Here is a 25,817-nt window from a genome sequence, read left to right as displayed (position 1 = left end):
GATCAATAACTCTTAATGACAGTTGGTGGGATGAGTGGTGGATAAAAGAAGATGTGGTGCAATCCAAGTTGTGTGGTTGGATTGGGTAGACTTATTAAACCAACAAAAAGTCTCTATTAAAAAAAAAGCTGTTGAGCCCCAGACAAATCACAGCAGAGAAAATGGCATCCATTTCAGCTTGCACTCCCACTCTTCTTCCCAAGAAACCTTCCACTCTTCTTGGTATGCTTTCTTTTTTAAACTTTTATTTTAATAAGTTTATATTACTTTAATTTGCCTTTTGATAACAAAGTAATAAACAAATTTGATTATTTTGACATACATGAAAATAAACAGATTTTGGGTATGCATCATCTTCAATTGATAGAACTAACAAAGTCTAAACTAAGATGCAAGTAAATGAGTGAAATACGTTAAAAGTTTATTATGCTAGCGAATTCATCGCTTACAACTTACTTAACCATTTTATTAACATATGAAACGGCACCACTTGTTGCTAAAGCGAAATTCAGGCCAAGACTTGTTTGGTTGGTACATGTCTAGCATTTTTAATTGTTCCAGAGTCTAAATCTAACATGAAATATGTAAATAATCTCGTTTTATAAAAAGACGATACAGGGAAGGAGCTTCGGAATAGATGAAAGTTGCTACGCGATCTACAAAAGTGGAGAGAAAGAGAAACCAACTCATAGGAAAATGAGAGGGGCCCCTAATCAAGGGGGTGCCCCTTCCTTATAGGGTGGGTGGGGGTTGTGGGTTGGATTAGACACAATGAGTCACATGTCTACAAACGAGCCATATGCTAGGCTCAATTCAAGACTCGGGTGATCACATATAGTTTAGTTTTATAAATTTCATCAAACTTTTTATGTAAAATAGAAATAACACGACTTTTTTTTTTGGATGAAGTTGCCAAGGATTCTATGTGTCGAAGTGAGAATCCGAGTTTGTTTGAGTGTATATATAAATTTATAAGCTAAGGTGGGTTTTACCGGCTGAATTTTGACATTAGTATCTATAAATTCCCAAAAGCTTATATTTTAGTTTATGTAATTATATAGCATTTTCAAATTTAAGTTTATATTTGATACAAGAATTGGTATAATCTTTTTCTAAAGCTATACAAAAAATATGACCCAACCCACACAAAATTACCTAAAAATGTTATGGCCAATTACTAAACACGCCTATCAACGTATGCATTTGCCATGTACTTTTTTGAACAAAAAAGTTACATAATCACTACTTCTAAATTACACCAAATTTACCACAAGCCAGGAATTGAACCCTGGTCTCTTCCCAAGAGGCACAAAGCCTCTACCACCACACCAAAGTGATGATGGCGCATTTGCCATATATGATTTCATAGATTTACAAAAACTAATGTCGAAGAAAGTTGGTTAATTATAGGGTTACCATCTACATACAAAATGGGAAAAGTGCAATGTTCGATTGGGCGAGAAACAATGAAGGACAACTCATTACGATTGGCGATGACCAGCATGTCATCATTGGTTGCAACAACAGTGGTTGCAACCACGTCGAGCCCGATGGCCATGGCTCTAGTGGATGAGAGAATGAGCACGGAGGGAACCGGGCTACCTTTTGGTCTAAGCAACAACCTTCTTGGTTGGATTTTGTTTGGTGTGTTTGGATTAATATGGACCCTTTATTTTGTGTACACAGGAAGCCTTGATGAGGACGAAGACTCCGGTCTATCACTTTAGGGTTTATAATTTAAGTTATATTCTTGTTGTGATTAATTGTTCTTTGCTCACAATTCTAGCGTACACCATGATGATATGTATCATAGTAAATTTCTATTTTCGTCACCCTGCTTTGACAAAAATCTTGGTTTCAACATGATACGGGAAATATATTATAGGGTCTTAATTGTAATATTGTAATAGTTGAGGGGTTTTATAAGATAGTATATTAGTTAGTCGTTAATAGACTGTTAGGACAGTTAATGGCGGTTGTACTTAAACAGTTAAAACCGCCACGTAACCAGTTCACCCAATCAGTGACGGCTTTGATAGTATGCGGGGAGGACCTTCGCATAAGGCACGTGATTTTGAGGGGCACGCGATTTAAAAAAAATCCGATATGTATATGTTATTTTTTTATATAGTAAACACATACCAATTCCAATATAGGCCCATTTACAAATATTATTTGTGGTTTAAAATTTAGCCCATTTGCCATTAGGTTTATTGAGCCCAATACTAATTTGATTATTATTTTTTAAATAATAATAAAACATTATAGAAGAGATTTTTTCAAATTCGAATAGGGTACGTGAATTATCGGAGACGTCTCTACACCCGATACTCTGATATGTACTGGAGTTGGTAGTTACTTGAAGTGAGAAAAAATGAAAAAGAAAAAAAATTAAAAAAACAATACGAAATGGACGAAAAAAGATACTTCTCGATTAGTAGTGATGAGTTCAATGTTTTGGTCCCACTTTCGGACCGCCTTTGTTTGAGGATATCTCCGAACTGATTTTTTACCCGCCTGTACGGCTGTACCTACCTTAATGTCGGTTTGTAGTCCCTTAGCTAGTAGAAGTATTCAACAACAGACCCTGTGCTTCTGAAAGTTTCAGTTTCACCCTTCATGTTTTATATGGTGCATTTTATTGTAAATGCATTGTTCCTTTTACTCATTTACTTTGAGCACTAAGAAGTTAGTTCCTCTAGTGAATTATTATTCTTGTGAAAGTCACCATAATTCTTGTATTTGGAAGGTAATGGTAATAAATCACTCGTTTTTGAACGAACCAGACTAAACAGGTGAAAGATAGAGCAAAATAAGTTAAAATCCATTTATACTTGTCTCTTATCATTGTTAGCCAACTAGTTAACTTTGTAAATCGTCAACGCTATTGGCTTAACAACTAGTAAATCGTCAACGCTATTGGTTTAACAACTAGTAAAACACAATATAAATTCAAGTACATGAAGCTATTTATTTTTTTACCTATATATAAACTAGAATTATAAGATATTTTTCCGAATGGCAAAAGTTACATTATTCTTACTCATACTACTAACTACAACAATAAATACTAAATTACAATCGATACCAGGATTTGAATCTTGGTCTTTTCTCCAAAAGGCAAGAGTCTCTAACTCAGCCAAAGCTAGAATGCCTAGCATTTTAAAATGCCTGGTAAAGTATAAGGATTTCAAGGCCTTCTAATTTCGGTAATTAATTTTCAATTTATGATAGAAAATATAAACTGTTTAACTTTATCAAATTAAATCCTGAGGATAACAAATATCTTTTTTTTTTCATTGGTGTCTAACTAACAATTTAATCGAACATAAAAGCATCACCAATAACCCATATTTAGGGGTTGTTTTTTCTCATTTTGTCACGTTACTCGTTTTTATTATTGTGGTATATGTTTTTAGGAGTTGTTTTTTATGTTTTTCAAAAAAAAAAAAAAAAAATAAAAAACAAGTTTCTTGTGGGCCCATGTACTTTATATATATAAAATATTTAGAAAGAGAATAAGTGGTTAAAAGTTTAAGGATGTACCTATCTACACACCATTTTGCCTATTTACATACCAAAAAGATGTTTTTTGTCCTTATATGCACACCCTGCAGTGTCGAACTGTGGCCAAAACGCGGCGTTTTGGTCCGGTTAACCAGACAAAAACTGACGGGTGTCTGACGGGTCTGTTGACCAGACCAAAACGCCGAGCTTTGGCCGCGTTTTGGTCCTATCAACCAGACAAAAGACTGACACCCGGTCTGGTTGACAGGACCAAAACGCGGCCAAAGCTCGGCGTTTTGGTCCGGTCAACAGACCCGTCAGTCTTTGTCTGGTTAACCGGACCAAAACACCGCGTTTCGGCTACAGTTCGACACTGCAAGATGTTCATATAAGGACAAAAAACACCTTTTAAGGGTGACTATCTACGCACCAAGTGTGTAGATAGTTTGACCCAAGTTTAAAAGGTGGTGATGATGTGATAATCATTTTAGATGCTTTTAAGCTTTTTTTTTTTTTTTTAATTGGGTGAGTTTTAGTGTTTTTAAAATAAGTGTTTTTATGATGCGGTAGTTAGCCACACATGTTTTTAAAGCTGCTTATTGTGGATGGTTTAATTGAAAGTGCAACTACAGGGATCACTATGGTCAATTCACAAACTTAAAAGGACCAAAACCAAAAAACATAAGTAGTAAGCATCGTAAGCATCCACAAAACAATCACACATGATTCTACCCATTTCACCACCAGCCATTCTCCAACTCACCATACAATGTTACCATCTCCACCACCAATGGAACCCACACATATTAACCATATTTTCACCACTACAATCCACTCTCACCCCCTTTGGGGATTCCCCATCCATAATTACAACCCCTTCATCTCAAACAGCTTGCAACTTATTCACCACTTGACACCAATTCCAGTACTCAATGGCCAGTGAAGGCTTAGTTGTTCCGGTTGATTCGTTTTCGCAACCTGCTTCGTTGATCAAGAAAACTGCGGTTTCGCGGAGCTGGGTTTCGGTTGATTCTAGTGGACAGAGTACGGTTTTGGATTTGGATAAATATGGTATCATGAAACGAGTTTCCATTCATGCGAGAGATCTCAGGTTGCTTGATCCTTTGTTGTCGTACCCGTCTGCGATTTTGGGTAGAGAGAAAGCAATTGTTCTTAACTTGGAGGTTCATAAGTTCATTGTTTTATTTAGCTACTTGGTTTTAATAAGTTTCTAACTGCCTGTTTGATTGTTTTTTTTATTTGGTTTTGGTTTTGTAGCATATCAAGGCAATCATTACAACTGAAGAGGTACATGTTTTACATGTGTTTGTGTTTCTTTTTTTAATTAATTTGTATGTTAGGGGTGTTTGGATTCATGTTTGAGCTAGTGCTGGGCTCGGCTTGTTTACAACCTGAGCCGGCTACCTCGATTCTTTTACCTTAATGAGTTGAAATGTTGAGCTTGAGTTTATCACGTAAAAAGCTCGAGCTGTCTCATTTAATATTACACTTGTAAATTACTAGTTGAGTCTCTGTGTTTTAGTGGTTTTAACCACTTGAATCCACTAAAATACAGGGACTCAAAACGTTATAAAATGAGCGGTTAGGGAATCAGAGCGTTAAACTTTTTGATTTTGGACTCAAGTGGTTAAAACCACTAAAACACAGGGACTCAAAACGTTATAAAAAGAGCGGTTAGGGAATCAAAACGTTAAACTTTTTGATTTTGGACTTAAGTGGTTAAAACCACTAAAACACAAAGACTAAAAAATAATTTACTCTAAACTTTTAAAATTTTGTAGTTTCTACACATATTGATGTATATAAAAAGAAAGAAAAGTATTTGTGACATATGCATAATGCAAAGTTTATAAGCAATTTTATAATTTACATAATATTAAAATTTGGATGATAGTTTATATGTATTAAAATTTTGGCTTTAAACTAAAAGGGCAAGCAAATGAGTGAACGAACGATTATCTTGGCTCAGGCTTGGCTTGTTTATAAGCCGGGAGCTTTTTGAACAACTCTAGTTTAAGCTATCTATTTAATAATCCGTTATTTATGTTTTATCGGACGAACTAATCTTGATATGTCTATAATAAAGAGACTTAAAAAGAGTTCCCTTTGATATTTAAGGCCAGACAAACTAATTATTTCACTTTGAAAGTTCTCAACCAGATTAAGTACCAATATAGTAAAACCATTGGTATTTATGACAACAAATATTGATTGAAACATAGGTATTGCTTCGTGATCCAATGGATGATAATGTTATTCCCATTGTTGAAGAACTTCAAAGAAGATTGCCACCTGTCAATGGCAATTATTTAGGCCAAGGGGATGATGAAGAAGGCACTGGGGTTCAAACCGAGGCTCAAACAAGCGAATCAATCGGTATATTAGTCCTTAACAGTCACACTTTTCTCATTTGGATTCAAAAACTTATGGTTTTGGATGCTTAGTGTTGCTCAATATCTTGATTGATGTTCTAAATGAAAGTTTTTGTGTAAATAAACTTAGAATTCCCTTTTGAGTTTCGGGCTCTTGAAGTTGCATTAGAAGGTATTTGTAGCTTTCTTGATGCGCGAACAAGAGAATTGGAAACCGATGCTTACCCTGCATTGGATGAGCTCACATCTATGGTAAGTTATTGATGTAGTTTAATTATTCATTTGATCTTGAATACATGGCTTTTAAAAGGCACAAAGCGTTTAGGAAAACGCATCAGGGGCTTGAGGGGGCGCCTCATGTACTTCGGGGTCAAAATTAGGCTTGAAAGTATGCATTTTCTCTATTTTTGGTTATTATGTGCAGATAAGCAGTCGCAATCTGGATAGGGTGCGTAAACTCAAGAGTGCAATGACAAGATTGACCAATCGGGTTCTAAAAGTATGCATTTTTCTCTATTTTTGATATAGATTTTTATTGGATTGCAACTAGATATGAATGGGTTTCTTTGGATTGTGTTTTATCTAAAACGGGTCAAGTACAAAGCTATAGATAAAAGAGTACGGGCCAAATGGGTCAAACAGGTCAAAAGTTACCCATTGTTTTATATGGAAGCTTAGATTACTTATTTTGATATTTTTAGGTAAGGGATGAACTTGAACAACTATTAGATGACGACGATGACATGGCAGACCTCTATTTGTCAAGAAAATTATCTTTTGCTTCTTCCCCAAGTAACGATGGAGGCGACTTCACATGGTCTCCTGCTTCTCCTACCATAGAATCAAAGATATCCCGGGCAAGCCGGACCACACCATTTTCGATCCATGGGGAACACGATGTTGAAGAACTTGAAATGTTGCTTGAGGTTTTTCACATCATTTTAAATGCATGTGTTTGAAAAGAAAACATGTGTTTCTTGTATTAATTTTGTTTTATGTAGGCTTACTTCATGCAAATTGAAGCAACATCAAATAAGTTGACTACGGTAATCACGTTGATAAGTTGATCGTTTATTATCTATTCTAAATTAGTCGATAAAGGTGACAAGATGTACGCGCTACTTGTTAGGTTGGGCTGAAATGAGTCATTTTGTAGTAATTGACTAATTGGGTTGACCCTCCAATTTTAAAAATAAATTATGTTTACAAAAGAATATATTATAATAACAATAAATAATTTTTAATTCACTTGACCCATTTCTCAATCTATTTTTTTGGGCTAATTTGATATTAAAATAACCCAAATTTTAGTAAATGAAATGTCACCTCTTTCATTAATGTCTTCTTGAAAAACATTTATGTATTTTAAATATTATGTTTTTGGGTGTTTGCAGTTGCGTGAGTACATTGATGATACAGAGGATTACATTAACATTCAGGTATTCAGTTTGAACACTTTATTTATTAAAAAGTTTTTATTTACTTAATTGTAATAACTCGTTGTTAGGAAATATTCATAGGACCTACCAATACCTTGAAAGCCCAAACTAGCATTACACTATGGCTAAATAAAGAGGGTTATGATAGGAAACCGGTTAAAGCTAAATTCGAAGTTGAAATTACTAATTTGTCCTTTTTATCACCACGAATAATTTGATTAACATGACTTTTTTTTTTAATAATTTTATTTAACCTGTTCTATACATGTGACAGATAGTCAAAAAATATTACCTATGCAATGAAAACATTCTGCGAACCAAACGTCTACTGTAACATTTTTCGTTGTATTTTTTAACGATCTTTTATCACAAAAAATATATGATTTTTTTTTCTTTATACAGTTGGATAATCATCGAAATCAGCTGATTCAGGTATGTATTATTATCGATCTCTCATATGAATGTTCTTTAATTCTAGGAAAAAAATATTTTTTTTTAAATTTATTTATTTTTATGATACAGTTAGAATTGTTCCTATTATCCGGAACAGTTTCATTGTCTGTTTACTCATTGGTGGCTGCTATATTTGGTATGAACATTCCATACCCATGGAATAAAAATCATGGCTATATGTTCAAATGGGTATGTATGTCACCCCTATCATTATGTGCTTCTATACTTGCTTGTTTGTACCAAGGATGTTAATAAGTGTTTTTTTCTTGAAGGTGATCATGTTTGCTGCAATGGTGAGTGCATCAGTCTTTATTTCAATTACCACTTATTCAAGACACAAAGGTCTTGTTGGATCTTGACAAGCGTTTGAGTTCATATGCATTAGGTGATTGTACTCAACGTGCTATATAAGTTGCGGAAAAAATATTTCGTGCATATATGTGTTGTACCAGGCTTGTATGAGCTATTTTTATATTATATATATATGTATATTCTTTTTGTCTATGCATTATTAAAAATCATCTTTTGGACTCTCTTGTACTTATACCAAAGGGAGAGTACATACAAGAACGTTGCACATTATACGATCCCATCTTATGGTCTTTGTGGTATATCTAGATTACGGGTGTTGGCGTAAAATTAATTTTATCATTTTAATAAAATAGAGCCACCGAACCCAAATGATTCTGTAATCACTCTTACCAGTCATTTTTTAAAGTGGACTTCATTAAAACAAAACACCAAACCTCAAATCGAGACGACCACAACTACAGACTTCATGTAATTACAAATTTACATCATTTATCCCATGAGACAATCGATTTTTGTATCTATTCAGCCCTACATAACTGTGGCTTTCCATCAAATCTTTAAAGGAAAATATAATAGGGGCAGGAACTTTACACCACCTAAAAATATGATTCCAAACCATAGAAGAAACCATGCACGCAGTGAACATGTGTTCCGCGGTTTCCTCGCCATCGTTACACAACAAGCAGGTGGTATCCTCCACAATAATGTTCCTCTTCTTAAGAGCTACCAAAGTCGCGATTCTTTCCATTTCGGCCCTCCAAATAAACACATTACAGTTAATGGGGATTCATTTACACCACTCCGGAACGAAAAAAATTGCTACGGACCCTGTTTTTATCCAGCAGCCTTTTAACCGCGCCAACTGAAAACTCCTCTCCAGACCCATCTATCAAATTTATCTGTCAATGAAATAGAAAAACAACCTTCTACATAATTCGATCAGCTCATCCACCTCCACTCCCACGGCTAGAGATCTCTTCCAAACCCAATTATACGCTGACCCACTTGTGTTGGTAAGCACCCGATCGCTGACTTTACATCTTTTTTCCTTCTCGATCTTGAATAAGTTTGGGAGCTTATCTTTTAACGGCTCATTGCATAACCAAGGATCTAACCAAAAGGTCGTATCCTCCCCATTGCCAACATCCCCTTTGAAGAAACATCTCAAAGAGATTCCATCAATCCTCGTACTAGACAACATCTTAGTGATATTGCACCACACACCTCCCATTACCTTCCTAGCCAGAATAAAATCTCAATTTAGCCTTGTGGTATGAATTGACTCAATAACCCGTGCCCACAGTTTATCTTTATCCGTCTTTAACCTCCATCTCCCATTTAAGCAAAGAAATATTTATATTTTTCAACCTACTTAACCCGAGACCGCCACTATCTTTCAGAATTGGGACCCAAGCCACCCAATGAAGTTTTTTGTTTGCGTTGTTAACACCCCAAAGGAATCTCTTTATTTTAGCTTCCAAATCCTTTATAACTTGAGCTGGAGCTTTGTAAAGCGAGAAAAAGTAATTCGGAAGACTTTCAAGAACTGCTTTAATTAATGTAACTCTTCCTCCAATCGACAACATAGATGCCTTCCAAGAGGCTAATCTATTGTCGAAAATTTCGTAAACTGAACTCCAATTAGCGACACTATTCATATTAGCACCAACCGGCAACCCGAGATACTTGAAAGGAAACTCACCCGCTTGACATCCGATGACTGTTGCCATTTCAGTAATCTCCGCATTTCCCACCCCTATGCCGTATAGGTTTGACTTGGTGAAATTAATTTTAAGGCCCGAACACATGTAAAAAACCTGGAGAATAAGAACCACATTAATAATATTCTCCAGCGACCACTCCCCAACGATGATAGCCTCGTCCGCGTAGAAAAGGTGTGAAATAACCGGCCCATCGTTTGGCATTTGAATTCTTGAAAAAGCACCCGCTCGTTTGGCCTTTTCCAACATACATGAAAGAGCCTCCATGACGATAATAAACAACAAAGGAGAAATTGGGTCACCTTGGTGAATTCCTCTACTACAACAAAACTCAAAAGTAGGCGCCCCGTTAATTAACACCGACGATCTCGCCGATTCCAGAATCCCTCTAATCCACGAGCACCACCTCGAAGGAAACCCCATTTGTGTCATGATAGAAATCAAGAAATTCCAATTGACATGATCGTATGCTTTTTCGAAATCAGTTTTCAGAAGAAACACCTTTTTCTTAAACTTTTTCCCCACATCAAGATTTCGTTGACCATGAGCGGACCATCCAATATGAAGATTCCGAAATAACCGACCCAATCACCCTTTTGAGCCGATTCGCCAACACCTTAGAAACTACCTTGCTAATGATCCCAATTAAGTTGATAGGACGATAATTATTAAGTGTCACCGGATCTTTGACTTTGGGTATTAAAGTGATAAACGAAGAGCCGCTTCCTTCATTAAAAACTCCCTGCTCGAAAAAGTGATCTAAGACGTCCATAAAATTCTGATCAAGTAGGTCCCAAAAGTATTTAATAAACTACATGTTTAAGCCGTCTAGCCCTGGAGTCCTATCATCACCACACTCTTTAACAGCCTGATTTAATTCACTAACCGAAAACAGAACCACCATCGAAGATTTTTCCACTTCCATTAGCACTTTGAAATTATCACAAACCAACCGAGGCCGCACCCCCACCTCCTCACGAAATCTAATTCTAAAAAAACATATAATCTCCCTTTTGATCTTTGCGGGCTTCGATACCCACCTGTCCCCAATAGTCAGACCCGGTATCAAGTTTCTCGCTTTCCTGTTATTTACAAGAGCATGAAAAATTTTTGAGTTTTCGTCCCCATCGAGAGCCCATCTATTTGTAGATCTCTGTTTTAGGTCCGCGTTCTTATTATCCCCAATTTCTTTTAGAATTCTCTTATTTTCCAGCAAATACCATTCTTCGTCTTCCGATAAATCACGAACTTCCATGACTTCTTCTAAATTTTCTAACTCTTCCACTGCCAAATTATGAGCCTCCCCCTCTTCTAACAACATTTTTCCCTCCAATCTTTAATAGATTTTCGTAAAACAGCAAACTTTTTTTTGTCAAAAAAATGTTCGGTGGGCCCACAAAACTGAATTGATCTGCTGCCTTCTCTACCACTTACAGTAGAAACTCGATAAATTAATACTCGATTATTTAATAAACTCTCTAAGATAATATTTTTTGCCGGTCCCGACTCGGGGATAGGGTGCTAAATTAATAATTCGCTAAATAAGATAATACATTTTTGATAATTTCTTTAGACCCCATATAAAATATAAATTAATAATTCCTTATATATAGCATATTACATGAATGATTTATGAAGGTTTCTTGAAAAATGACTCAATTGTTTTTTGTTTTTTGTTGAAATCAATTTCCCCTTGAATCTCGTCTCTAATTTTCCTTAGCATGGTAAGAACTTCTGGTGTTGTTTTCTCATAGCTCAACAAGAAATTGTTCAATGTGATTGCCGCTTTAATAGCTTCGTTTCACGAAGGGGGCTCCATTGTAGAACTTTCATCATCTTCTTCATCGATATCATCTTTATTAATTCCAATAACGCTTTCAATAATTTCTTCATCAGTCAACAACTGTGTTAACCTATTTTGATCTTGTATTTATATAGAAAATATTTTTAATGTCCATAAAGTGATACATTGAACACAAGAAGCATAATAAGGTGGGAGATTGAAGGTTTTTTTCAAATTGGGCCGTTCATTTGATATACATGCATTGTATACAATAATTAAGTGGAAGCTTGAAAGGTGTTTGTAAACTAAGTATTCTACTATAAATTAATAAAATATTAATTAATATATAAATTAATAATTATTAATTTATCGATTAATTAATAACTCTTTTAATTAATAAATTTTGGTGGTCCCAAGTGTATTATTTTATAGAGTTTCTACTGTATTTATACCTCGACTTACCAAAATTTTTCTTACCAAAATTTTTCTGATCTAAAATCAAAATCACCAGGCTGTTATCGTAGTACAAAGAAGGTAGTGCCCTCAACACAGCTTGCGGCCATTGATTGAAAAAATCCGAGCAGACCAAAAGTCGATCTATTTTGCTCAGTTTTTCTGGTTATCTCTGATACAAGTAAAATGCTTACCTTTATCTCGTACACCACTAAGCTCGCTTGATAGATAAATTCATTTCAATTAGGGGCACAACGGTTTTTGAACTTGGAGTTTTTCCGTTCTAAAGGCGATCCCACAGCCTTAAAAACCCGATATCGTCAATCTTATCTCGTTCCACAAATTCTGTTTCACCACAATTTTTTGAGGAGCATAAACGTTTATGATGTTTATCTCCTCATTGCGACCTTTAATCCGCCCACTAACCAAATGAAAGTTTCTCTTTTTGATAACATTGTTCGCTTTAAAGATATCACCATCCCACAAGCAGAGCATACCCTTGAGTGCCCTGTGGAACCCACAAAATCCATCCCGAAATTGTTGTTACCCCAAAATTTAGAAAAGTTAAACCTGGATAAATCTTCATGCAACGTCTCTTGTATTAGCATAAAATCAATCTTATACTTCACCTTTAGCCTCTTTATCCACTCGTCTTTGACCGACCCCCGATTCCTCTAGCGTTAATTGAAAGAAAATTCATCTATTAACTACATTAATGCCTTCTTTTGCAATAAACTCTCACACTAATTTATTGTGCCGACCCACATCCACGCCAACAATAGATCCCATCAAAACTGTCGCTTCTATCTCCTTCTCACCATTGTTATCAGTCAAAATAACCTCCTAAGTTTCAACAAACACTTCTTCCATCGGTCGATTCCGCCAAGTTCAAATAACGATAAACATGAAACAGAAATAAAATTCAAAATATAGGTGTGTATCCAAATCCACCCTAATCATGTTTCTTCGTTAGTTTTGGCATTTATAGGTTGGGTTACTAAGTCTAGAGCATGCGTAGGCATTGGGTCGGCCATTGGAATGGTAGTAGTAGGTTGGTTGGGTGGTAGTTGATAGTATGGTGTCGGGTTCCGACTAAATGGCTATAGGTATGACACTTGGTCATTTGCTTGACCATGAACGCAAGCATCTTCTTGTTGGAGCTCGACTTTGAACCTCTCTTTGAGTTGGAGATACGGCTGGAAGACATCTAAAAGATCGGGACAAGGGAAAGGATGAGATTTGATCATAATATTTTTGAAAAAGTTATTTTGCATAATTCAACATATAATATGTCACGTAGCACATAAGTTTCAAGTAGTTCACACACATTGTATAAACACATATATTGATGAAAAGAGTATAAATTTAGTTTGTTCACGAAGGATTTTGAGATTGCGAGTAAAGTGCGATTCGTGCCTTCAACATTGAAATGAAAAGCGTATCAAATGTAAAACACATTAAACTTGATAAGACATAAAAGAGATTCAATATAAAACGTGGAATGCCTCGGAACGAAAGTAAACTTTTCCAAAGTGCTAGAAAATCCTTTTGAGTTAGGGAAACATGCTTTGGCCTAATAGGTAGAATACTCTCACCGAGGAGCAGTTAATGGTATTCACCCTTCTAGTTACTACATGTCCCTGGTCAATTGAGGATTCGAGACTTTGGCGAGATTGAAAATCGAAGAGAGGGACTAGTTATCAAGATGTGGGGTTCACCCCTAACTTGGTAACATCGTACCCTAGTGTCGTTGGTACTTATCGGACGAAACAATAAAAAAATTTCGAATTGTCGATAAGGGTCCACTAGAATATGAAAGGGAAATTCTCCATCAAGATATGGATATCACTCCTAACTTGATAGTGAAATTTCGTAAAAAATCGATAACCGTGGGTTGAAAGTCGTCACCAAATGTGGGAATCACCTTTATTTTGGTGAGTTATTTCGATTGTGGAATAAGAGTTTCTTCGAGTCTTCACATGTTTATTATTGGGGTGACAAGAAAATTAAGAGGTTCTTCAAGACCAACTAATGGCTCTTTGTTTAGAGGCATACTTATCTTTTTAAGGTCTTAAAATCTTCTAGCCCTTCTTTTTCTTTGGCTATATTTAAGTTATCTTCTCATGTGTGGTGCTGATTTTTTTTAACGGCTAATTTCTTTAATTCTCTGTCGTCTGTGAGACTTAAACCCAAAACCTTCCCCTTCCAAACCTAGGTGTTTTAAAGGCTTTGCCTTTGCCAATGGACCACCACCCCATTGGTATGCGTGGTGCAGAATTATTTGTTTAACTTTTGTAGTTCGGTTTCCATCTTTTGATTTGTTTCCTCGTTTGCTTTCTCTAGCTGACTTGAGTTGGTCTTAATGGTTGCTTCTAGATTTATCAGTGAATTTAGCTTTTGTTAGAATTTCACTAGGGGGTAATAGTGGACCAACAAATGTTCCAACTTCCAACCTATCAAATTGAAACATAATTCTATTTGACATTCTCTTCATCAGATGAATATCTCATGCGTTTCTGGATTTCTTTCGTTTCCGAATGTTCTCGGTGACTTGTGGGGATAGACAACGAATGTCCTCCTTGCTTATCCAAGTTTTCTTCTTCAACGGAATGATTTACACCCACTGAGGCTTCCTCCACACCTTCATTAGGTTCAGAGAAAAAGCTTAAGTATCCTTCTATCTTAAATGGATTGTATGGTTCAACATGGGATGATGACAATGTAAATGAAATTAGTTTTAGAATGAACAGAGAATTTCTATTCATCTTAAGAATGGTCACAAAAGTCGCTAGGCACTCCCTAGTCAGAGTTGAGAGTACTCAGGCCTCGACAGCCTACCTTGTAGCAAGTACTCGGATAGTACGGTATTCGTGCCCTTGTTTTACAACCATGATGTTCAGGGTTATCTTGTCTTCCATTCTGGGAGAGATTTTCGATTCTGAATGGCCGGAATGTTCTACAAAAGTTTAATCATGAGTTTCTTTTCTGAATAGTTGCAATAAAGATTGCCGGGGAACAATAGTCGGGCTTCATTTTTCTTTGATTGCACTGATTTCTTGATCTAGTTCTAGATGAGTTTGTCATAATCCATGTTGGTGTTGTTTAACAGTCCATACAACACACTCAGAAACTACATGCTTCCTTGATCCATTCCATTAATTTTGGGAGTGAGGCAATTCTTTAAGATTATAATCACACTTCTGGTTTGCTTTCTAGTAGAATCGACAATCACGGTTTTTCAATATCTGCGTCCATTTGTTTTCGTCTCACTTTTTATTTCTTTTCTTTTCTTTTTTTTGGGCAAATTGGATTTAAATAATCCTAACTTTCTCAATTTGGCCGATAATAATCTCAACTCAATTATTTGCCGATAATAATCTGAACTGGTCCACTTTTGGCCGATAACAGGCCGTGTTAAAATTAGCTTAACGGAGTTAATTTTTTTCTGAATTACAAACCGATGTTTTAGGGCTTTTGATTAGAACGAGGATACGAGTTTATTGATGTAAAATTTACCTAGAAATACTGCCTCAAACGACGAAAATGGTGCTTCAATTCAGGTGTTTAAACTTCCAATTAATAAAAATCAAGGTGTTTGGAGCTCCGTTTTGAGGTAAGTTTTACATAAATTGATTCGTATCCTCGTTCTAATCAAAATCCCTTAAATTCAAAATACAGTTTATTTACACTTCTTTAAAAAGAATTGAGCATTTAACTATAACTATACTCAAAGAAGGTTTGTTAGTATAAAAACTAGGAGTTAAATGTATAGTATAATTTTTAGTTTATAAATTTAGTTTAGTTAGTGAATTAGTTGTTCTCTCTCTCTATAACTAGGAGTTAAATGTATAGTATAATTTTTTTTAATTTTTAAATTTAGTTTAGTTAGTGAATTAATTGTTCTATATAACTAATTAAGTGTTCTACTTTGTTTATTTATTGGCCTTTGTCTTAATTGTTGTGTATACTATACTAATCGGCTTTTGTCTTAATCGCTCAGTGTTATGTCCAAGGCTTGATGCAAAATTATTATCGAGCTGGGGGCCTCACTGGAAACAGCCTCTCTATTCCTATGGGGTAAAGGTAAGATTGTCTACAGGTCTGGACTATTAAGTGCTGAAGCAGTAAGATGCTGAACCATCAAGAGCTTGTATAATGCTTAACCGTTCAAAGACAAATGTCTGAACAATTCAGATTGGAGGTCTTAACCATTCAGACTCTGTATAATGCTTAACCATTCAGAGGCGAATGTCTGAACCATTCAGACATCTGCTCGTGAAACAAACAATCTGAACCATTAAGTGCTGAATCAGAGGTCTGAACCATTAAGAGCCCCATTAAGAAGTAAACAAACAACCCCTACATCTTACCTTTCTGAGACCCTACGTTAGTTTTGCTATTAATGAGATTTAGTGAATATGATGATGATGATGAAAACTTTGTTTATTTATTGGGATGTAAATTATGTATTGTATTTGGGAATATTAAATAAAAAAAAAAGATCATCCATCACAGAAACAACCCATCACACCATGATCACCGCATTTGCGACGATGTTTTACCGGCCATCACTTGATCACCGCAACCACCCTAAGTAGGATTGGATTGTGGTTCAACATAATAGTCTCTCAACTTCAAAGAAATTATCAGTATTTAATTTAGCCATATATTTATCTCATTTTAATCTTGAAAAAAAGATATGTAAATAGAATTAATTATGCATTTACACTCATCAACTATTTATATTTATCTCATTTTAATCTTGAAAAAAAGATATGTAAATAGAATTAATTATGCATTTACACTCATCAACTATTTATACGCTTAAATGTAACAAATTAATACAAATGTAACAAATTAAATACCAATAAAAAATATACTCCAAATATAATTCATTAATAACATATCATATTCAACCTTTTCAATTCATATCAGATTACATACCATTGTTGGACATTTTCTTTAGGAAAACTTATAAAGTTGCATATATAATATATATATGTATAATGCGTGCTTTAAAAGCATTGTAACTTGTGCATTATAGCTATACGAATTTTTTTTAGTATACATGCATTGTATATAAATGTATGTGATATGTGATGTGAGAGGAGACCCTCAAATACTCATTGTTTGTAGCTTGAAAAAATGAGTAATCTTGTTACAAATAATCCTTGTTCCCTTTTCCTTGTATTTTTCATTTGCTTTCTGATTACCCCTTCTCATTCCGACACATGTGCGTTCACTAAAAATTGGTCAATTTATATTTACAATGGAATCCAAGATTCAACAATGAATGTTCATGTGAAATCAGCAGACGATGATCTCGGGCTTTACAGCCTTGCTTATGAAGAAGGGTTTAAATTCGATTTTTGCGAAAGTATACTCGGAAATACTCTTTATACAGGAGATTTTAATTACGATGCTAGGTCTGTAGCTTTTCATGTTTTCGATAAAGAGATAGAAAACACTATCGGTTGCAAATATGGTGGGCATGCAAACGTTTATTGGCTACTAAAACAAGATGGGTATTACTTGTCAAAAGAAAATAAACCGTTTAATGATCCGGCATGGGTGCGTAGAGGACCATGGGAGTAAGAGATTTATTCTATGTTACCTATGTAATACCTTTGTGTTAATAAAGTTATATTAATGGCATCTTTATCTTTATTTTAATAAAGTTATATTAATGGCATCTATGTGAATTCTCCACGGTTTAAACTTTTTGCCAATGAGTCAGAGATCAACTCTTAATAGGCTTTCGGACGGCGGGTATTTTCAGAATTGGTGATGGTAGGTTTGGGTTTCCAAGTACGACCTGCAGTCACATGAAGTCACCTTTTGTCGCTGGGTTACCCCAGGTTGCCAGACATTTATTTCTTTGGCTGTTTAAAAAAATCTAATTTATTGTTGCTAAACAATTTTATGGATAAACTTTGATTAAAGCCTGGCTAGTGGCGGATCTACCTTATAATAAGAGGTCGTCTCCGCTAGCCCTTGACGATCCGATAATTGTGTAAATTTTGAAAAAAATGACGTTTTTTTCGATTTCGTTACTTATTTTTTTGAAACGTTACTCCTATAAGAATTTTTTAAATCTGCCACTGATCACACACCATCTTCCACCTAAATGTTGAAGAACCTTAGATGTTGTTTGTGGTTTTTAACAAGATTTTAAATGTTTATTTTTTTCATTGAAAAGGTGTATGCACTCTGTAGGTGATGTTGTTTAAAAAAAATAAATAAATAAAAACCAGTATTGAGTATTGATGTTACAAAATATGATTTCCTTGTGTACTGTCTTTGAGTGAGATCAGATACTTGATCGGTGTATTCTCTCAGCCTCAAGAAAAATTATAATTTTTAAGTTAGCCATATATTTATTACTTTTAAAAACTTCACTAGAGATAAATAAATAAATAAATTTATTTGGAAAATCACGAAAATATACATTAACTTTTTCATTTTACAATAATGAACATGCTTCGCGTCTATTGTAGCCTCACTCTCTCACTATTACGTCTAAGGTAGAGTTCGCGTCTGAGATTAAAAGTTTGCATATGAGATTCAAAAGTCTGCATCTGAGATTCAAAAGTCTGCTTCTGAGATTGTACCATGGGTTTCCACGTCTCCTTTTTTTCTTTTTCCAACATGACTTTAAAACAAGGATAACTTTTTCATACAATAGTATTTTTTTTATAAAAAATCCATCAAATTAAAGATGATAAAATTTTCTCATTAATTTGGTGTAAACTTTTTTCTAAAAATATTAACGTACTGAAAAAATTATGCTCGTTTAAAAATCGTGGAGGAAAAAAAGCCTAAGAATAATGACATGTGTCAACTTTTATTCGCTAAGATTCATGAGGCTACCACAGACGTAATAGCCAGGGAAGGATTGAGGCTACCACATATGCGAAGCATGTTATTTTCATAATTTTAACCGATAAATGTCCTTTTTTTATTTTCCCTAAAATTAATTGTGCATATACACTAGTCAATTATTTATAATTTAAATCATCATATGAAATAAGCATCTTTGGTTCTGAATACAACTCATTATTACTTTACTATATACTAATAGAAGAAGTGAATGAACAGTTATCAGGGTTATTGTAGAGATTTTACATTTTCATAGCTTTGAACACCTCGCCTCCACCGCTCCCAGTTCAAATCCCAGATTAAAGAGATGGATAGAGAAAGAGTGCGCAGCTATAGCAAGGGAGAGAGAGAGAGAGAGGAGCGGCGGTGACGGACGAACCGACCATCGTCTCTGCCGGTCACCCTCTTTGCCGTCGGTCAGACCGGTGGTGGGTTGTGGTGGTTAAGACGGTGAAACGATGGTAGAAGGCGGTGGTAGACGAGGGTTCAAACATGATAGTATGACGACAATAATGTTATCGGTGGTAGCTGAAGCCGACAATGACGGCTGGGGGTTCTAGGGTTCCGACGAGGGTACCGGTGACTCTCATCGGACGATCTAGATAAAGAATCGGAGACTTAAAGGTGATTTTGAATAACCACAATCTTAGAGCCTTGAATTAGTGTTCCGGTGAAGTTGGCTACGTTTCCGGCGAGAATTCCGGTAAGCCCTTCTCGTCTACTTGTCTTCATTTTTTCTATAGGTCGACTCATATAATGATCGGAGATGTTTTAGCTCTTTACCTTTTCCGATGAGGTTTTATCAGCATGTACGTTTGTATTTCATTGTTTGTCTCTATGAGTTTTGATCTGTATATTTTTAAGTGATTATATAAAATTTTTAGATTTTTATCAATGCCATCAAAAAAATTATGTTCTTGATGCATTATTTTTTGAACACATGGGTATCCTTCATAATCCATAATCTTTGTTAATCATGGAAGTTGATTATGAATGTTGTACTGTTATAGTCCATGTCTTGCAATTTGTGTGTTAGGGACAAGCTTGGATCAGTAGAGCAAGTTGGCGATAAACACTAAGGTTTTGCAGGCCAACAAGGGATCGGTTTTGTTTTAGTTAAGAAAATTTTGACCAAAAAAGTCCATTTGCAGACAAACACTAATGTTCATATGTCGCTTATAGCATGCTTAACTCGGTTTCCTTTAATAGACTATATAATTATTTCCAGACCTCATATTTACTTCTGGCACACTTAGACAATAAGTTCAGGCTAAATGATTGCAAATAGTGTTTTAAGTTATACTCGGAAAGTAAGTTATTGATTGTGTGTATTGTTAATTTGGTTAGGTATATAGGCAGAAGCATAGAAGGGTTAATATCAATGTGGGGTGTAGGCAGATCTTGAAAGGGTTGGTGTATCCTCATAGCCATGATCCGCCTGTGATTCATCGAAATCTTAAATGTGATAATATTTTTATTAATGGTAATCAAGGAGAGGTTAAGATTGGCGATTTGTGTGACAACTGTCAAATTTGCATGCATCCGTACATTTAATTAATATTGATTTATGCTTAATGACTGTGCTTAATTAAAATTGTTGGTTAAACTGCTTTCCAATTTCTGATACATACATACACATGCATCACATTCATACTGTCATTCCATTTATTACACACAAACTTTAGTGACAAACTTGATGCACAAAGCACAGTTAGCACACTGAGCGAATAACCCAGAAAACATGCTGACAATGCCAGCACCTAGACAGACAATGTTTTGAGGCCAGTATGAGCCAGAGACATGGTACTACACTAGTAGGGAGTGTAGGGAAGTGAGGACCATAAAACTGCATCACTAGGTGATAGTTATAGTGTCGGGAAGTGCCTAAAACACACACTAAATGCATAATTCTGCACTTAATAAACAAAATTCAGCATTTAACTACGCTAGTAAGTGCAAAAACTTGGCAAAATAGTCCTCGATACTTTCCAAAGCGTTGGGAATTAAATGTGTCACTAAAAGCATTATAAAAGACACTTTACGGATTAATTAAGCGCTTTAACGGACAACACCCAACCGAACAACTGGACTTTACCCGGAACACAAAAATATTGCCAAACACATTGTTTTTATTTTTCTGAGCTAGTTAGGGTCCCCGAACACCCTAACACACTATATATTATATAACACACCATAACCATTAACTAAACACTTGTTTCTCTAACTAGATTGTAACCATCCATTTGAAAACCAACCCCATACCCCCCCCCCTCGAACCGGTTATGGGAAGTGGGGACACCCCATGATTTTTTTGAATTGTTTAATGGATCCTTGTCTAACCATTAGGAGCACATTATCCATAAGACCATAGCTTGTTGGAGGTTATAAGTATTAACCCCAAGTTCACTACCTTCTCACTTCACAAACATCAAACACTTGCAACTCTCTCCTTTATCTTCTCTTGTGTTCGGCCGAAGACCACCACACCACCGTCACCACCTTCAAGTTTCCTTTCATGCATTCTACATACATCCAAGGGTGTTAAAGATCATACAAGTAAGCTTGGTGTGTTTGGAAGCTCAAGGACCGCTCTCGTTTTCTTTTAACCACCACTTTTACACTCTTGAACTCCCCTAGCCTTGTGCTAGTAGTAAGTTTCTTAGATCTTCATCTTCTTCATATTTTTGATGGTTAATAGTTAAAAGAATGGTGAAATCTCAAGAACTCTAAGGAACATAAACAAAGTCTTGAAACATAAACTAACAAAGTGATGAAGAATGGTTAAAATGATGAAGAAATCATGTTATTCTTGTGTTGTTATGCTTGTTGAATGTTATTTGCTAGTTGAAATGATATAGTTCATCACATGGACTTGCTAGATCATGTTTAAGAACATGAACTAGCAAGATGTGAAAGTTAGAAGTATGTGGATGATGAAATCATCCACACATAAACTATGAACTTGGATAAATAAAATGTTTTCTTGAAAAATAAAGATCAAACGAGATGTAATCTTGTAGATCTAAAGATCTATGAGTGGTTTTTCGAAAGAACCGAGTGAAAAGTATGAGTTTTGTTAAAACTTGGATCTTACATAAACGAAACACATTTTTAGTGGATAAACAAGTGTAGAAACACTTGTGTAATAAAAAAATTTCACAAAGAAATATTTTTAGAAATTATGACTAGAAGTTGTAAATGTTCAAACTCTTTAAAAATAAAGTTTTTAAGGAAATAATCACATTTTTAAAGGTAACAAAACTTACTAAGTATGCTAGTAAGTTACTACATATTTTTATGAATTTTTCAAGTTAATAAGTTTATGGTTTATGCTTATATTTGTCAAGTTTGGTAATTAGAGATTGTATATTGTTGGTTGATAATTGTTTGAATGATTTTACAAAAGAAATGATATGCTAGTAAGCATGGACACCTCCATTTACAAAGGAAACTCTGGCGAAATTTTCTAAAATCTCAACACTTAGAAAATATTTTTCTAACAAGTGTTACAAATATATTTTTAACTTGGTTTTCAAAATAAACTTCGCCATGATTTTTATTACAAAAATACTAAGTGTCGGAGGTTGATTTTCGTAAATAAAATTTGATAAATATATATGTAGAATATGTATTTTATACTAAAACGCTTGTGTGATTACTTGATTATTTTGTGAACTAGTTATATTATTTTTATTTTTAGGGTAAAATAATATAACTAATATATACCATGAAATTACGACTCCAAAATAATAGCAAAAACTCTCACGAAAAAAAAATATTTAAGTTACGCATTTATTATTACAACGCGAACGCTAAAATGTAACTTATGTATATTTCGGAAAAATACTCTTATTCGTATATTTTTGGTAAAATATTATTTTGGAAAATTTATGAAGTAAAAATATAATATTTTTGGGAAAAATATGTATATTTTGGGATTAAGATGTTTTAGACAAATGATTTAAATATATTTTTCTAAGTGGGACTTCAAATATATTTTCGGAATTACAAAGTGTAGATGTATAAATACCCCCATCCTTGGGAAGGAAATGCACATATAAATACCTAAGAAGTGTGGATACGAAATAGTTGCCTAACTATTTTTCCTAAATACAAAAGTTAAGTTAAAATAATTAATATTATTTTAACAAGTATAAAAATTAAAGTAACGCAACTCAAAACACTAAACCCTAAGCCAAGGCACGGCCCGTTCGTCTAATAGACATTAGTACGTATAGGTCGTCACGCAACGGATCGAGTTTGAGATTGACGTTACAGGCTACGCACTTCTGTGAGTTCATATCCCCCTTTTCTTTTTACTGTTTTCAGTTTTATACTTCGGGGGTGAAATACATGCGACAATTATTACAAACAATTATTTACATGGTATGGTTAGCGTAGGGAGGGTTTACTACTAGATCATGTGAGTGGGTAGGGCGATTAAGGCCATCAATCCTCGTTATAGGACCGAGGGACATGAGTGATAGATCTATTTGAGTGTAGCGAGCCCCACCCCTGAGTCCGCAGAATGGACCATGTGGTGACTATGTCTTCCAGCCGAAGCCCGGTAACAAATTTGCTAGGTTTGAGTCTTCCTGCATCACTTCACACATATCAATGGCCTTGCAAACCATTGGTGATCTCTTTTTCCTTATTGCTACATACCAGGGACTTACATACATACTTACAACATTTTTCAAAGGTTTATACCTACACACAAACAAATACATGAACTCGCTCAACTTTTGTTGATGTTTTTCAAACTACATGTATTTCAGGAAATTTTAATGGATCTGGCGGGCGTTGGAAGTTTTTAAGCTGCGTTAAGAGTGAAGACGTCATCCATGGTCTTTGAGTTTGGACGGCGTGTCTTATTCCAGGACGAGACATGTTTTTCAAACCTTGGTATTATTCAATATCTTTTGACGAGTCATTAATGAACTCAAAAACAATTTGTACGATTTGTAAAACTTGAATTCAGTGTCAACGTTTTAAAACAATGTTGTTATGTTTTGAACTTATTTAATGGATGACAAACCTATCGTTTTATCATATAGTTGATGTTATGATTGAATGCAATGATATTAAGAAAGTCACACCGTAATCATGCTTCCGCAAAAAGTCAGGGTGTGACAATTTGGGCCTAGCAGCTATCCTCCATAAATCGCATGCCGTCCGCTGTGTTGGTAAGTCTCCTATCCTTAGATTAAGAAAGGGTGTGTTAGGCGCACGCCGGAGGGCGGAGGTTGTACATATAGCTTGCTTTTTAGGTCGTACATAGAGGTTATTTATATTTATATAATATATATATTAAATTGTAGATATAGCCTTTTGTGAGATATGAATCATCATTGCTTACCATACCTGGAACTTGTAACCTAATTGAAACTTGAATACGTAGAAACCACAACGAGGTAGGTTATTTATAGCTTTTTGGTGGTACATAGAGGTTATTTAATATTTATATATTAATTGTAGATAGAGGTTATTTCTATCTAAATTTTTGGTACAATAGAAACCTATAATATACATAAATAAATCTATATAAATACTTGCGCCTCCCGTATATGATGCGTGCGTCTCTCGCCTTGGCTCTGGGGACCCTATTGCCTCGGTGTGGCTTGCGTATTATAAAACCAAGCCCTTATCCATGTTTCAAGAGGAAGATATGATCACACTTGTGTTGTATTTGTCATAATTGCAAACAATTAAAGTTAATGTTGATCTTGATTTGTAATTTGTATCGCATAATAATAATGGATTATTTTGTTTCCTTCTCAGGAACACCAGAGTTCATGGCTCCAGACCTCATAGTTTTCAAATGCATTGAGGGAGAAGCTTAATGCATTTGAAAGCAATGAAGTTTCGGAAATCAAGATGAGGAATCAAATGGATATGAAGCTCAACTACATGAATATGACCTTCTTGTGAACCAGCTGAAGGTATGTTAACATTTAAGTGATAGGATATAACAAACAGGTCACAACTATTGGTTAATTTTACTGTTGGCATGAACAACTATAGGACAAAAAAATTAAGAAGAAGCTGAAGAGTTAACTCAGGAGATGGCTGAGTTGAGATATCAGTTGGATTGCTTGAAGAATACAAAAAACATGCATGTATAGAGGAAAGATCTTTACAAAGAATAACCGAGTTGGAGGCTCAGGTATCAATATAAGTACTTTAAATTCCCACTCCATAAGTCAACTATTTAATTAGTATGTGAGGTAAAGTTTATAATATTTCATCTTTTCGTTATCATCAAGATTAACAAAGATAGAAGGAAAACTCTTGCTGATGTTCAAGATCTTCCATATTCTTAGGAGGTTCTTCCAGGATCACAAGTTGAGCCTTTGACTTTAAGTTTCAGTACACCAGGTGTCCATTTCTCATTTTTGGAACCAACCCAAGTGTTTAGAAGGCTCAAGCAAAATTTGCCATTATGATAAAGATTCGGATTAATTCTTAGGCCACCAAAATGATAGTGCACTTGCTAAAAAGAATTGTATATCATATCATATTGAAAACACTTTTATACAGTTGATAGTGTAAATAAATTGCTGCATGAAGTTACCATACTGTCCCAATCCAAAGAAGTGCCACACTAAAAACTTTCGAAACAAGCCTTGGAATCTGGAAAGAATCCTTCAAGGATAACAAACACTTTGAAAAAATAAAGAATTGTTGAGTTATCAATCGGGCTTGAACGCGTTATTAAAATCTAAGTGGTATGGTGAGATGGTTTAAAGTAAACAACTTATCTATGGTCGCGATCTTTTTTGGGTTTTTAAAGGGAGAGTCGTACTGACCAATCAAAGCGAGAAATGAGACCACTTCAACACTAACCGGATTACACGGGGTTTCCCGCCGCAACGCG

General features: G+C 35.0%; 2 protein-coding genes across 2 annotated transcripts; both read left to right on the top strand.

The window, feature by feature from the left end:
* Positions 1-58: 58 nt before the first annotated feature.
* LOC110884044 (photosystem II reaction center W protein, chloroplastic) lies at positions 59-1,863 on the top strand. Its single transcript, XM_022131717.2, has 2 exons — positions 59-222; positions 1,411-1,863. The coding sequence occupies exons 1-2, from the start codon at positions 162-164 to the stop codon at positions 1,725-1,727; spliced, it is 378 nt and encodes a 125-aa protein (XP_021987409.1). The 5' UTR covers positions 59-161; the 3' UTR covers positions 1,728-1,863.
* A 2,364-nt stretch (positions 1,864-4,227) lies between these two features.
* Positions 4,228-8,322, top strand: LOC110884043 (magnesium transporter MRS2-I). Its single transcript, XM_022131716.2, has 11 exons — positions 4,228-4,691; positions 4,786-4,815; positions 5,751-5,904; positions 6,031-6,152; positions 6,325-6,399; positions 6,602-6,826; positions 6,902-6,946; positions 7,295-7,339; positions 7,742-7,771; positions 7,862-7,981; positions 8,065-8,322. Exons 1-11 carry the CDS (start codon positions 4,440-4,442, stop codon positions 8,149-8,151), a joined length of 1,185 nt encoding a protein of 394 aa, XP_021987408.1. The 5' UTR covers positions 4,228-4,439; the 3' UTR covers positions 8,152-8,322.
* Positions 8,323-25,817: the final 17,495 nt, after the last annotated feature.

The sequence above is a fragment of the Helianthus annuus genome, chromosome 10 (assembly GCF_002127325.2).
Source record: "Helianthus annuus cultivar XRQ/B chromosome 10, HanXRQr2.0-SUNRISE, whole genome shotgun sequence".
NCBI lineage: Eukaryota > Viridiplantae > Streptophyta > Magnoliopsida > Asterales > Asteraceae > Helianthus > Helianthus annuus.
This window is presented reverse-complemented; position numbering and strand designations above follow the sequence as displayed.

What these genes read in the sequence shown, in the direction of transcription:
- LOC110884044 (XM_022131717.2), top strand. Translation starts at nt 162, where the DNA reads ATGGCATCCATTTCAGCTTGCACTCCCACTCTTCTTCCCAAGAAACCT. An exon ending in GAAACCTTCCACTCTTCTTG is followed by an intron (nt 223 to 1,410) that starts GTATGCTTTCTT and finishes GGTTAATTATAG; the next exon opens with GGTTACCATCTACATACAAA.
- LOC110884043 (XM_022131716.2), top strand. Translation starts at nt 4,440, where the DNA reads ATGGCCAGTGAAGGCTTAGTTGTTCCGGTTGATTCGTTTTCGCAACCT. An exon ending in TGACCAATCGGGTTCTAAAA is followed by an intron (nt 6,400 to 6,601) that starts GTATGCATTTTT and finishes TGATATTTTTAG; the next exon opens with GTAAGGGATGAACTTGAACA. An exon ending in ATCGAAATCAGCTGATTCAG is followed by an intron (nt 7,772 to 7,861) that starts GTATGTATTATT and finishes TTTATGATACAG; the next exon opens with TTAGAATTGTTCCTATTATC.